Here is a 14227-nt window from a genome sequence, read left to right as displayed (position 1 = left end):
AGGGGAGCTACGCCCCCGTTTCGTGTCAGGTCCACACGATCCGGGCCTGGGAGACTGCCAGGCTGTGCCGAAGCGAGCTTTTGTTCTTGGGTTTCCAAATCATGTTGCCCCAGCTGTGTTGTGAGGGGCGCTGGGCCTGGCCAGTAGAGCAGCTCCCCGACCCGCACACCAAACCGAAGGTGCCAGAAGCCCCAGGGCCGGGACTCGGGCGGGGGAGCGTCAGGCGCTCCGGCCCAGAGCTCCGGTCCTTGGATCCCGGCAGAAGACACCTCACCCCACCACCCTGGCCCCGGGCCGGCTCTCTGGAGTACCTGGTCGCCGACACCCAAGGCGTAGTAGCCGTGCGTCACCACCTCCCAGTGCAGAAAGCAGATGAAAGCATCCTGCGCGCAGGTGATGGCCGGCGCCGCCGATGCGTACAGTACTTCCAAGCCCGCCATGGGCGCCCTCGGCTCCTGCGGGTGGAGGAAGGAAGGGAGACAGTGCCGTAAGCCGACTGGGTCCTGCGACTGCTGAGGACTACCCTCCGCTACTCCACCCGCCCAGGCCCAGGCCCCACCTGCGGCCAAAATGGAGACGCCCGGGGGCGGAGCGCGGCCGCCGGAAGTAGCTCCAAGCGCCGGCTCAGTAGCGCGAATGCGCCGGCTGGAAACTGGAGCGGGGCACTTAAAGGTTCCGCCAGGCAGCTCGCGGGCGGGGCGGGGCTCTTTAGAGCGGGAATCTCCTTTTTCCAGGTCGCTGGAGGGACCGCCACAGGCCGGATGTTAAATTAGGTCGCGAAGAGAGGCCACCTTGTCTGAGCCACAGACTTCCCATCCGCAGAACGGGATGACATAGGGGCACTTGGAGGTCCGTGCAAGCCCAGAGGTGGCATCTAATTCAGGCTAGGAGTCAGGGAGGGCTTCTTGGAGGAGGGGATGCCCAGTGACACTGAACCATAATGGAAGAGTGGGAGGGAATTGAGGCACAAAAGTATTCCCGTAGAAGGGACTGGCCCACGCAAAGGCATGAAGGTGTGAAATGCGGCTAGTCCTGTGAGATGAAGGGATCAATGCTGCCTCCTGAGTGAGACCTTCCCCCATCTCCTCTGCCCACAATTTCTCTGTCCTCAGTGCAGTTGGCATCAGTGGGGTGCCAAGGAGCAGGCATGGGACAGCAAGAGCCATCAACCTCAATGGGGAGGAGAATTTTATAATTGAAGCTTAATAGAATGGCTGGTTTATAATAAAAAGCAGACTGGCCAGTTTTCTTACTGCTTTTAACTCTTTTACAGCCAAGACACCCCCATCATTGCCTGCACCTGGGCAGAGAGCTCCCCCACCGGTCCCTTGGTTCAGCCACTGCTTTGCATACAGTTATAGCTTGAGTCTCACAGAACTTTGGTTCCCTATAATACATCATCATCCCTGCATTAGTCATCCCTCAGAAGCCAACATGAGACAGGGATTTGAGTGGTTTATTTGGGAGCTGATTCCAGGAAATAGCAGCAAGATGGCGGGGAAGGGAGACTAGGAAGTGACCAATAGGTGTTATGTGATCAAGCCAGGTACCTCTGGGCACCTGAGCTCAGTCCTGTCCAGCAACTCTGGGAGACACATTTCCCAGACTTGTCCCAACTGAGGGTGAGAGAATTAAGGTGGTTTTTTGCACTCACTCCCTGGTTGAGGAGTGCTTCTGGGGGCATGAAAAACCCTCAGGTAGAGAATTGCAGAGTTTAGAGGAAGTGGCCTTTGGTGCTTAGAAATGACTGCTAAGGAGTGAGGTGGACACCATGGCCTCTGCTATTCCCCAGCTCCCCCACCCCCACCCCCAAGGGTGAGCCGCGCCTTGCTAGTCTGTGACCCAGCCGGAGTAGTCACTACCATCTGTATATCACAAGAATGAGGTAAGCTCTGTCCCTTGCACTAGGCTGTGTGCCCTTTGGGCCAGTACTGTGTTCCATCCACCCATGAACTCCAGGGTCCTCCATTGATGAGAACAAAAGAGAGGGTCCTCTGGGACCAGAGGGTTGTCTGTGTCCTGCCCCTGGTCCACCCAGCACTTTCTGGGCACTTACCACCATCGACAAGAGTCTCAGTTGTCCCCGTGAGGCCTGTGATTAGCTGAGAAAGGAAGCAGGTAGAAGGTGCTTCCCCAGCTGGGCCCTCGCTACCTGGGCAGTGCAGAGCCCATGCCAGGGATAAGGGCAAGGGCCCAGGATGTTGAAAGGAACATGGGAGGTGGCTGCAGCCACCAGCTCCTGGTTGCCAAGTGACAGCAATGTGAGGATTCCAAGCTCCCTGGAAACTGTCTCCCTGGAAACTGTGAAGAGGTGAGCGGAGGGGCAGGGCCCAAATGGGCACTGAGATGGAATTATTCAGCACTGGAAGCCTTCTTCTTTTTTGGCCTAGCATCATTCTAACAACCTCACCTCCTCCAGGAAGCCCTCCATGATTAATAGTGTTCAGTACGGGAACCCATTGGATGGATTGGAATGTAAAGATTAGGGAAAGCTGCCTCTAGCTTTTAGAGAGTTGCAGGAACTGCAGGAGAGCACCAGCAATGATCACAGCTGCCTCTTGTCCTAAGGCAGTATTCAGGGGAAAATCTGCAGAGGTGGCTACAAAACTGAAAAGAAACTCTGGATCCACGGCTATTGGAGAAGCAATAAGGTGCTTCTGCTGCCTCCCATTGCCTGGATCTAACCCGGGGAATCCTGCCGACAAGTCATTCTGGAAAAGGGCAGGCCATTCTGGAAAAGGGCAGGCAGGACGGGGATGGTATTGAGGCTCTGACAGACAAATTGACCAATACTATCTTATTTAATTCCCATCACTCTTTAAGGTAGAAACTATTATGAACTTCATTTTTAAAGTGAGAAGAGTAAGGCACAGTAAGGTTGTACAATTGCTCCTAAGTGATGCAGTCAGGATTTGGACCAGATGGTATGTCTATACAGTAAACCGCCACATGGCTATGCCCCGAGATAGCATTGAAGGGGTTTGCTGGAGAACCTCAAGGTTCTGAGGTCTGCACAGGAGAAAGTGAGAGAGTTGTGACTGAGTTTTTCAGACTTCAGCTGGAGGCTGGGAAGGCTGGGAACAGGGGAAAGGGTATAGGCTGGGGACAGAGAAATGGTCTAAGCAAGGGAAGCCTCTCCAACCACAGGGACGCGAGGAGGGCCCATGCAGAGACAAGAGAAGCCACAAGAGGGCGCCTGGGCCCACCCAAATGCCCACGTAGGGAAACCAGGCAGGGTGAGGTGCTTATCTCCCTTGTGCTCTTTCTAAGGGGAGGTTCAGGGGAGCCTTAGACTGGGGACCCCACAGCAGGCTGTGTCCTCAATGTGCTCAGAATTTTCACGCACGGAAATGCCTGCTTGTAGCTCTGTGCACTGTTGACCCCAAGGGGAGACTGTCCTCAGGGAACCCCAGTCCCAGTGGTCAGAGGGTCTGTTCTGCTCCTTTCTGAGGCCATTCTCCTTCACGAAGGCATCTTTGTATCCATCCTTTCTCAGACTTGGTCCTGATCCTCTCCCCTGCCCCCCTGCCTCAGCCACGTCTAGTCCCAGCCCCAAAGTCCCATCAGGCCCTTGCCCCACCTGGTGTGGCAGGTGGCAGGGGTGACCAGCCTCATCTTAAGAGGCCAGAAGCTTTGCCTATTGCTCCCCTAACTAGAGCATCAGCTTCATGAGTGCAGGGATGGCATCTGTTTGGTTCACTGCTGCCCCTCCAGCTCTTAGAACAGTGCTTGGTATACCTAGTGGTTCCCAATTAATATTTGTTGAATCAACAAATAAATGAACAAATGCACAGATTGGACAAGTGTCTAGATCTTGGAGTCAGGCAACCTTGGTTTACATCTCAGTCCCAGTACTTACCCTCTGTGCAACTTGGGGCAGATGACTTATCAAATTGTCAAGTAGGGATTATAATGGTGTCTCCGGTGGGGTTGTCCAGAAGATTCCTGGGGATGATGTCACTAAAGTACCTCCCATGGTGCCTGACCCATGGCGAGGGCTCCTAAGCAGTGGCTCATCATTTGAGCTAATGAGCCCTTAGAAAGCAGCTGCTATTTATTGAGGATTTACCATGTAACTGGCACTCAGCTTACGTTCTCCAATTCCATTTTCTTAACTACTTGGTGAAAGGTTGAGGAGCTCAGAGGGGTTCAGTAACGTGCCCAGGGTCACAAAGCTGAGAAGAACAAACTTGGGTTTCTGTCCAGATGTTGAAGACCACAGCGTGCAAGGTCAGACTTCTTGGGTTCAAATCCTGGCTCTATCACTTACAAGTGGTTTGACTTTGGGCATGTTTCTTAGTAGGGAGATGTCAGGAGGGGCAGAGGCCTGGGCCATTCTTTCAGATTTGGAGGAGTCAAAGACACCACCAACTATAATGCTGCAGCTTCATTCCCTTGAGATTGAGCGACCTGCCAAGGCCTCTGGAACCTGCTTTTTAACCCCAGCACCACCTGGACCCCCAACACACACTGGGCAATTTCCAAATGTATTCTTTGGACTCCACCTGGAGCTGGAGTTACAATGTAGTCAAATAGGCAGGACACACACACACACACACACACACAGAGCTTCGGAGGAAGAAAGGTTTGGCGTTAGCTGTGTAACCTGGGCTAAATTGCTCTGCCTCTCTGAGCCCTAGTTTCCTCATTTGTAAAGTGAAGGTTAATAAGTAGCGTCCCATAGGAGCATCATCTAGAAAATGCCCATGGCAGCACTGAGTCCTGAGCACTGGAGGTAAGCAAGGGGCAATGGGAAGGTCGATTTACAGGGCTATTGCCAGAAGGATCTAGCATTGATTTCTACAGCCCTGTTAAAGGTCATTTTCAGAAAAAGGTAAAATCCTGATTTTCATACAGATCTGGAAGGGAGCATGTGTTAAAGACGTTATTTTACTTGTTAAACAATGAGGGAATCAGACAGATGTTAGAGCCGGTTCAAAGAAAAAGTCAAAAAGACACGAATTCATATGGACTAAAAGAACTGAATTAGAAATGGAGGTAAAGCTAGTTTCTCCACAAAAGGGAGGGAAGTGAATTCTACCAGACAAGACAGAGTGTGCATGCTGATGAGTTACTTACCAAAGAGGAGCAAAATAGCTCAAAGACAATGAACAGGGTGAGAATCAGACCACGGGAGGATGTTCTACTCCTTTCTCAGCGGCCCATTTTGGCCCAGACATTCCAGGCCCAGTTTCTCATCCTAGCAAGTGCAGTGCTTCTCAGCTCTTCTGGGATCAGTGTCCTCATCTGTAAAATGGGGTCACTAACTGTCTGGCTCCCAGGGTAGTCATGTAGGTGGCACAAGCTGGTGGAATCTAGTGTCTAGATGGGGCCTTGCGCATGGGGTGGATCGGGCCCTCAGTTCATTCTCCTCACAGCTCGATACAGAACAGACCGCTATAACCTCTGATAAGGGGACCAAGGCTCACAAAGGTGGTCGCAATTGCCCAGTGAATGGAAACTGGGTTAAAACCCAGGTCGGTCTGGCCTCGCAAGCCCTGTGATGCTGTTGAACACCTGTGTGACCCGAGCCTCCCCTCGCTGACCTGTCTGTCCGTCTCCCCAGGAGGGTTGGATCCGCTGACTTCTGAATGCCACCTCCCAGTCCCTCCGCTCCGTGGGGTGCTCCGTGGCCAGAGCAACTGTGGGAACGGCCTGGTGAGCAGGTGGCGTGAGTATTCCGGTCAGGGACACTGACGGCCAGGGATGTGCCAGGGATGCAGTCCAGCCTCTGGCGTGCAAACCTCAGCCTGGCCAGAACCACCATAGTTTCCACCGTGCTCACAAGCCTGGTAGAAAGGGCCAGCCCTGGCTGGACTTTAACAAGGAAAAAAAAAAGATGTTTTCTAATTGCTGGGTCAAACTCCAGGTTGGCGAGGATGGGAAGGATGAGGCCCAGGCCAGCTCATCAGAATCAGTGTTTTCCCTCTGCCTACCCACGGCCTAGCGGCTGTCCTGCACACAGCTGTCCTCTTGGAACATCCCTGTGACAGCTGCAAGGCAGGTTGTTCTGCTTTGGGTCAGGGCCTCCCATGCACCCAGCTCTCTGCCAGGTCCTTTGGTGGAGCTAAGGGAGGGGCCCCTGTCTTCAGAGGGTTTCACTGTCATGTCTTCATCAGGGACGCGGTACTTAGGATGCTTGGTGTGCAAAGGAAGGAAAACCCAATGCAAACTGGTTTGGACAAAAAAACCCCCAATTTATTGGCTTATGTAACAAAATTGTCTGTCCTAAGGAGACAAGTGAAATGAGGAGAAAAGGAGGATAGGAGTGAGGCAGGCATGGGAGGATGCAGAAGATCTCCCTGACAAGAGACATTTGAGCAAAGACCTGGACGAGGTGAGCAAGTGAGCCAGGAGGAAGTCCCAGACAGATGGGACAGTAAGTGCAAAGGCCCTGAGGTGGGAGTGTGCCCAACATGTGTGTCCGGAGCCTAGGAAGGGAGGGGGGAGGTCGGAGTTGAGGTCAGAAGGGGTCACCTAAAATCCTGGCTTCACCAGTTGTTGGCTGTGTGCCCTTGAGCAAGTCCCTTCACCTCTCTGTGCCTCAGATTCCTCATATGTAAAATAAAAGTAATGATAATAACAATACTTACCTCATAGCTGTGGCCAAAATTAAATTAGGTGCTATGTGCAAAAGGTTTAGAAAAGTAAAAATGGTAGTGTTGGGCTTCTGAAAATTCTCTCTTCTATAAAAGCACTGACAACATGGGCAAAAATTGTCAGAATCAACATTTTCAGAATTCTTGAAATTAATCAAAGGCTCACAGCAATCAAGGAAGCATTTATTCAAGGAAAATGGCTAAATTTTATTAAGAAGTGACCTTTCTGCCCCCTCTCCCCACCCCCAACTCCATGGTAAACTTAGAATCCAGCAGCCTGGCAGCCACCAGAGGTGACAAAATAGGGTTGCATCTCCTTCAAAGCCTCATTCCCAGAGGATTGTCATTATTTGTCCTGTCTGATGGTTCTCTGGAAGACCCCACTTGCAAGCTGTCTTTATCTGACCTGACCCTGAAAAAGCAAAAAAGCTTTTCCTCCTGGGGGCATTTGACAAAAAACATTTAGAGGCAATTGTTTAACTTTGGGGCAGCCTGAGGTGGTGGATAACATTTGGCAGGAAACAAAAGGCTTACCTGGGCTAACCAAAAGGCTTAAAAAGAAAAGCTGAGGAATGGAGTGTCCATAGAGGGCTGTGAAAAGCTCTGACATATTCCTGGGAATCTGGAAGGACGTGTATATGTATGTTTAGGGCTCCGTGCACCTAAGACTGTGCAGATGCGTAAGAAATATCTGAGAAGATCCTAAGCTCTCCCTTCTGGCTATCCTTAGGGCTGGGCACAAGCAGGAAGTGAAGGCGAAGGCAGAATTATCCAGCACTTGGCCTGGGCGCTGGGAGCATGCCCCAACATGCACAGACTGCCCCTCAGCAAAGACTGGGAGACTTACCCATTCCTGGCGCTTAAGGTTATCTCTGCCCAACAATTCACTGACCACTAAGGTAACTGAACAGGGATTTCAGTCCCGCATGCGAAAGAATACAGACTTTAGAGAATTCATTCAGAAGTCACTAGAACAAACAGCAGCAACAACAAACCCTGGGGATAAAGAGAATCTGACTTCCAGAGTCACCACATTACAGCATGTAAAATGTCCCATTTTTTCAACAAAAAAATTATGAGACATGAAAAGAAATAAGAAACCATGGTCCCTACCCAGGAGAAAAACAGTCAATGGAAACTGTCCTCAACAAAGCCCAGACAACAGACTTGAAGCCCAGACAAAGACTTTAAATACACTATTTTAAATACATTCAAAGAGCCAAAGGAAGCCATGTGGAAGGAAGTAAAGGAAAGTAAGAATGATGTCTCACCAAATAGAGAATTATAAGAGAGATAGAAATTATATAAATAGAGCCAAATGGAAATTTTGGAATTGAAAAGTACAATAACGGAAATGAAAATTTCACAAGAGGGACTCAGCAAATGACAACTGGTAGGAAAAGAATCACTGAACTTGGAGTCAGGTCAACTGAGATGATCCAGACTGAAGAATGGAGAAAAATGAACAGAGCTTCAGAGACTTATGGCACATCATCAAGCATAACATTATGTGCATAACACGCATCCAAGAAGGAAAGGAGAGAGAGAGTCAGAATATTTGAAAAAATAATTTGATGAAAAACATGAATCTAAGCATCCAAGGGGCTCAACAAATTCCAAGTAGGATGAACTCAGAGATCCACACCTAGACACATCATAATCAAACTGCTGAATGTCGAAGAAAAAGCAAGAATCAAAACAGCTAGAGAGAAGTGACTCATCAGGTACAAGGATCCTCAACAAGTTCACAGCTGATTTCTCCTTAGAAACCAATGAGCTCAGAAGGCAATGAGATGAGATATTAAAAGCCTGGGGGGAGAAAAAGACTGTCAATCAAGCATTCTACATCCAGGAAAACTATCCTTAAAAAGTGAAAGAGAGGGGGTGCCTGGGTGGCTCAGTCAGTTGAGCATCCAACTCTTGATTTTGACTCAGGTCATGATCTCAGGGTCCCTGCCTTGGGCTCCTCACTCAACATAGAGTCTGCTTGAGATTCTCTCTCTCCCTTCTTTCCCTCTGCCCCTCCCCACTCTCACTTTCTCTCGCTCTCTCTCTCAAATAAATAAATACAATCTTTTAAAAAAATGAAAGAGAAATTAAGACACTCCCAGATAAACGAAACCTGAGGGAATTTGTTGTTAGCAAACCTGACCTTCAAGAAATACTTGTACACTGAAAATGAGAAGACGTCATTGAAAGAAATTAAAGATTGAAATAAATGGAAGACATCCTGTGTTCATATATTAGAAGATATAATATTGGCAATACTCCCCCAATTGATCTACAGATTGATTGCAGTCCCTATCAAAATTTTCCCAGCTGATGATTTTGAAGATATTGGTAAGCTGATCCTAAAATTATATGGAAATGCAAGGGACCCAGAATAGTAAAAATAATCTTGAAAGTAAGGACAATATTGGAGGGTCCACACTTCCCTGTTTCAAAATCTACTACAGTGCAATAAAAACTGTGTGGTACTGGTGTGAGGACAGGCATTTGGATCACTAGAGTAGAATTGAGAGTCCAGAAATAAAGCCATATATTTATGGGCAATTGATTTTTGACATAGATGCCAAGATAATTCAATGGGGAAAAGAATAGTTTTTTTAACAAATGGTACCGGGCAACAGAATATCTAGGTAGAATGGAGGTGGATCTCTATCTCGATCCATATATATTAATGAACTAAAAACAGATCAAAGGCTTAAATCTAAGAACTAGCACTAGAAGAGTCTTAGAAAAAAATTTAGGAGTAAGTTGATTTCTTAGATGTGACATCTAAAGCACAAGAAACCAAAGCAAAAATTTAAAACTTTTGTAATTCAAAAATACTACCAAGAAAGTGAAAAGACCACTCACAAAATGGTAGAAAATATTCGCAAATCATTTATCTGGTATGGTTATAGTATCCAGAACATATACAGAACTTTTATAATTGAACAATAAAAAAACCCCACATAGCTCAATTTAAAAATGGCCAAAGGACTTGCATAGACATTTTTCCAAAGTACATATACAAATAAACACATGAAAAGATGCTCAACATCCATCAGTTATTAGGGCAATGCAAATCAAAGCCACGATGAGATAGCACTTCACACCCATTAGGATGGGTCAAATAAAAAAGTGCACAGTAACAACTGATGGCAAAAAATGTAAAGAAATTAAAACTCTCATACATTGCTGGTGGGAATGTAAAATCATGTCGCCGCTTTACAAAATAATTTGGTAGTTCTTCAAAAAGTTAAATGTAGAGTTACCATGTAATCCATGAATTCCAATCCTAGGTATATACTCAAAGGAACCAAAAACATATTCACACTAAAACTTGTACATGAATGTCCATAGCAGTAGTATTCACAATAACCCCAAAGTGGAAACAACCCAAATGTCTATCAACTGATAAATGGATAAACAAAATGTGTTATACCCATCCAACAGAATGTTACTCAGCCACCAAAAAAGAATGAAGTACTAATACATTAGATCACATGGATGAACCTTGAAAATGTTATGTTAAGTGAAAAAAGCCAGACTGAAAAGGCATATATTGTATTCTATTTATAGGAATTGTCCAGAATAGTCAAATCCTTAGAAACAGAGAGCAGATGAGTAGTTGCCAGAGGCTGGGAAGAGGGGCAATAGGGAGTGAGGGAGTGACCACTAATGGGGATCGGGTTTCTTTTTTTCCCTTTTAAAAAATAGACTTTATTTTTTAGAGCAGTTTTAGGCTCACAGCAAAACTGCGCAGAAGGTACAGAGATTGCCCATATACCCCATCCCCTGGCATAAACACGGGCTCCTCCTCTTTCAAAACCCCACACCAAAGCGGTACATTTGTCACAATCAGACCTACATCGACACAACATTATCACCCAAAGGCCAGAGTTCACATGAGGGTTCACTCATGGTGATGGGGTTTTTTAGGGTGATAAAAATGTTCTGGAATTAGGTTGTGCCAATAGTTGCATAAACCACTGAATTGTACACTTTTCAAAAAGGTGAATTTTATGTGATTATGTGAGTATCTTTTAATGTGAATTACCTCTTAATAAAAAATGTTAGAACAGTGCCAGACACAGGGTAAGCTCATGAAACATTAGCTGTTTTTATCTTAAAAAAATTTTTTTTTTACCAAACGTAGTAGGTTGGGGGAATAAATTAACTATAATTTGTCTTATTTTGACCTCTACTTATTAGAGAAGAAAAAATGGGGGAGGGGAGCAGAATAAGAATGATTCTCAAGTGTGTGCCGCTCTTTTATAAAGCATTCTCAAATCTTTTTCTAAAGCTGCTGGCCCACCCACCACAAGGCAGTTATAACCCTTGGTCATTACTGTGATTATTTTTTTTATCACCTCATTATTTTGTCTCTTTCCCCCCTCTAGGTGAGCGGACAGTTTGTCTAATTCACCTGGCACTTCTAACGTACAGTTGGAATTCAATATACCCATTTGTTGGGTAAGTGGATGAATGAAAGAATGAACACCCCCATGATCTCGCTTGAACTGCAAACCAACACTATGAGGTTAGACTAGGTTCATTAGCTCCACAAAGTTAGAGAACTGAGCCTCAGTGGGGGCAGGTGATGAGCCAAAGGTGCTGCTTCCTGCTCTGAGGAGGCACAGGGACCTGGAAAGTCCATCTTCCTCTGCCCTCGGGTTCCTTCCTCTGGCCAATGCTGTTTCTCTTCCCAAACTGAGTGTAGGACTACTCTTGCCAAGTTTCCAGTCACCCCCCCAAGAGTTATTCCTGACAGTATGTCCCCTCCAGGGCTTGTGATCATCCTTGTTTCAGAAATGCCTGGGTCACACTTCTTCGTCACTAAAATGAAATTCAATTTTCTCATTCCTAAAATGGGTAGAATCCATGTTCATGTGTGTTCAGCATGATCTACAAATGCAATGCAATCTCAATCAAAATTCCAAGAAATCTTTCTTTCTTTCCTTTATTATTATTATTATTATATTATTATTATTATTAGTGAAAAATGTCAAGCTCATACTAAAATTTACATGAAAATCCAAACAGCCATGAGTAACCAATAAAGTCTTGAAGAAGAAAGGAAAATTTACTCTAGCAGGTATCAGGATGTATTATGTTAATGTATTATGGGACCAGAAATCAGAACAACATAGTTTTAGTAGAAATGGAATGAGTAGAGGCTGGAAACAAATCCACACATATGTGATACCTGATTCAGGACAAAAGTGACAGTGGAATACAGGGTATACTATAAATACATGTACTTTTCTTTTCTTTCTTTTTTTTTTTTTTAAGGTTTTATTTATTTGACAGCAAGAGACACAGCGAGAGAAGGAACACAAGCAGGGGGAGTGGGAGAGGGAGAAGTAGGCTTCCCGCGGAGCAGGGAACCCGATGCGGGGCTCGATCCCAGCACCCTGGGATCATGACCTGAGCCGAAGGCAGACGCTTAATGACTGAGCCACCCAGGCGCCCCAAATACATGTACTTTTCAATAAATGGCAGTAGGTAAACTGAATATGGAGCTGGGGGAAAAAATGAAATATTGATTCTTAACATCATACAAAAAATTCCAAGTGGTTTATGAAATCAAATGTGAAAATTAAAATGATAAATAAAATAGGTAAATACCCTCATAAGTTTGGGTTAGGCTAGGTTTCCTCAAACACTTCAGAAAAATACTAACCATAATGAAAAATAGTGATAAATTGGGCCTTATTAAAATTAGGAATGTCTTTCATCCAAAGATACTACTAAGAAAGTGAGGAGGTAAGCCACAGAGCAAGAGAAGCTATATTTGCTTTATGAACAACCAACAAAAGACTTGCTCACTGGAACGTATAAAGAGTGCCTCCATTCGTGAAGAAAAAGATGAACCAGTTTCAAAAAGGACAACATACACAGACAAGCAGTTCACAGAACAGGGGAGCAGGAAGGGTTCATCTCAAGGCTACTACCACTCTCCTTCCAGGGCTTCTAGTTAGTGGTTGGCCGAATTAGCTTTTCCTAGAACTTGCTTCCCCTGATTTCTTTTTTTTTTTTTTTTTTAAAGATTTTATTTATTTATTTGACAGAGAGAGACACAGCGGGAGAGGGAACACAAGCAGGGGGAGTGGGAGAGGGAGAAGCAGGCTCCCCGCAGAGCAGGGAGCCCGACGCGGGACTCGATCCCAGGACCCTGGGATCATGACCTGAGCTGAAGGCAGTCGCTTAACCAACTGAGCCACCCAGGCGCCCCCCGATTTCTAATTGTAGCATCATCCACAATTTATTTGGGAGGAAGGACTGGAAAGGCAGTAACAATAGTATCTTCTAACAGGGTAGGGGCTCCCCTCGCAGGTGAAGGGGGAAGGCAGGGGGCGGGGGGTGTGTGTAAGCACCATCCTGCCTTGCAGATAAGGAAACTGGGGGCCTCCAGCTGCTTGCCAGGTCGGTAAGGTTTGTGATAGAGTCACTGCTCCGCCCTGGGCCTCAGTGTCCTCATCTGTAAAATGGGTTGGGCAGTTTCTAAATTCATGTGCCTGGTTGAGAAAAAGAGCAAGAGAGGAGGACCAAGAAAAGGAGAGGAAGAAAGGAGGATGAGATACAGAGTGTCAAAGTGGTGGCTTAGATTTCAGCTTTAGTTTTTTGTTTTTTTTTTTTTAGGTTGTAATGAGAAGAGATTCAAACCAGATAGGGTCCTGGTGGCTTGCAGGAGCTGGGGGTGGAACTGGGCGGTGATAATGCCACATTAGCTGGAAGCAGTATATCTACCAACAGCCTCAGCCAGCGCGAAGCCGATGGCATTTGCAGGAATTGTGTCCCCGCGCTGGAGTTCAGCCTTTGAAAGGGCCTCAGACCCGACTGGCCTTCTAAACTCTTCCAGGAAGGGCCCGTTCTTCGGAGGTTGTCCGGCCCCCCTGACTCCCACTCACACCCCTGCGGAGAACCTTACTGACAGGGCGAGGCCGGGACCCCAGTCACTCTCTTGGCGACACTGTTGAGGCCGAGTGGGAGGCGGGCGCAGCCCAGAAGAGCCAGGCTCAGTGGGGGCCTGTGGAGCGCGGCCCAAACAGCCCTCGGGATCACAGGCCACATTGTTATTATTTTTTAATTAAAATGGCGTCTTTCCCCCTTATTACAAAAGCCGTGTCTGTTTATTTTAGCAAAATTAGACAGGCCAGACCAGGAAAAAGGAAAAATTAAAAATGACCCATGACCCAGAGAGAGCCATTGTTAACGCCCTGGTGTGTTGGAGGGGGGTCCCCGATGGAATGCACAGGCGCCCAGACAGTTAATATAAATGTGAATTGGATGGCACTAAAATTAATAAAAATGTGTGACTCGACTGACATTAAAATTAATATAAATATGTGAGCAGGGTGAATTAAGTTATATGAAAATTAATATAAATATGGGAATTATGATATTAAAAAATGTCAGGAAATGTTTGAATCTGTAGAGTAATACAGAGTACGCAGCCAGTGTAAAGACATTCAAAAGTCAAAGAGATTTTATTTTATTTATTTTTTGACAGAGAGAGAGAGAGACAGCGAGAGAGGGAACACAAGCAGGGGGAGCGGGAGAGGGAGAAGCAGCCTTCCCGTGGAGCAGGGAGCCTGATGCGGGGCTCGATCCCAGGACCCTGGGACCACAACCCAAGC

At 46.6% G+C, this 14227-nt stretch overlaps 1 protein-coding gene across 3 annotated transcripts in view; it reads right to left on the bottom strand.

Moving 5' to 3' along the window:
• The window catches only part of PSMF1 (proteasome inhibitor subunit 1), a 43223-nt gene extending 42582 nt beyond the window's left edge, over window positions 1–641 (bottom strand). Inside the window, exons 1-2 of one of the 3 annotated variants that reach the window (XM_035006101.1) lie at window positions 560–641; window positions 312–455 (exon numbers count right to left, since the gene is read on the bottom strand). In XM_035006101.1, the coding sequence (XP_034861992.1) occupies window positions 312–440 (129 nt within the window). In that variant the 5' untranslated portion in view covers window positions 441–455; window positions 560–641. Of the gene's footprint in view, window positions 1–311 lie in introns of all 3 variants that reach the window. The other 2 variants (XM_035006102.1, XM_035006103.1) reach the window with 2 other exon arrangements.
• Between the last annotated feature and the right edge of the window lie 13586 nt (window positions 642–14227).

Source organism: Mirounga leonina, unplaced genomic scaffold (genome assembly GCF_011800145.1).
Source record: "Mirounga leonina isolate KUSES-001 unplaced genomic scaffold, KU_Mleo_1.0 Mir_150, whole genome shotgun sequence".
Lineage (NCBI taxonomy): Eukaryota > Metazoa > Chordata > Mammalia > Carnivora > Phocidae > Mirounga > Mirounga leonina.
This window is presented reverse-complemented; position numbering and strand designations above follow the sequence as displayed.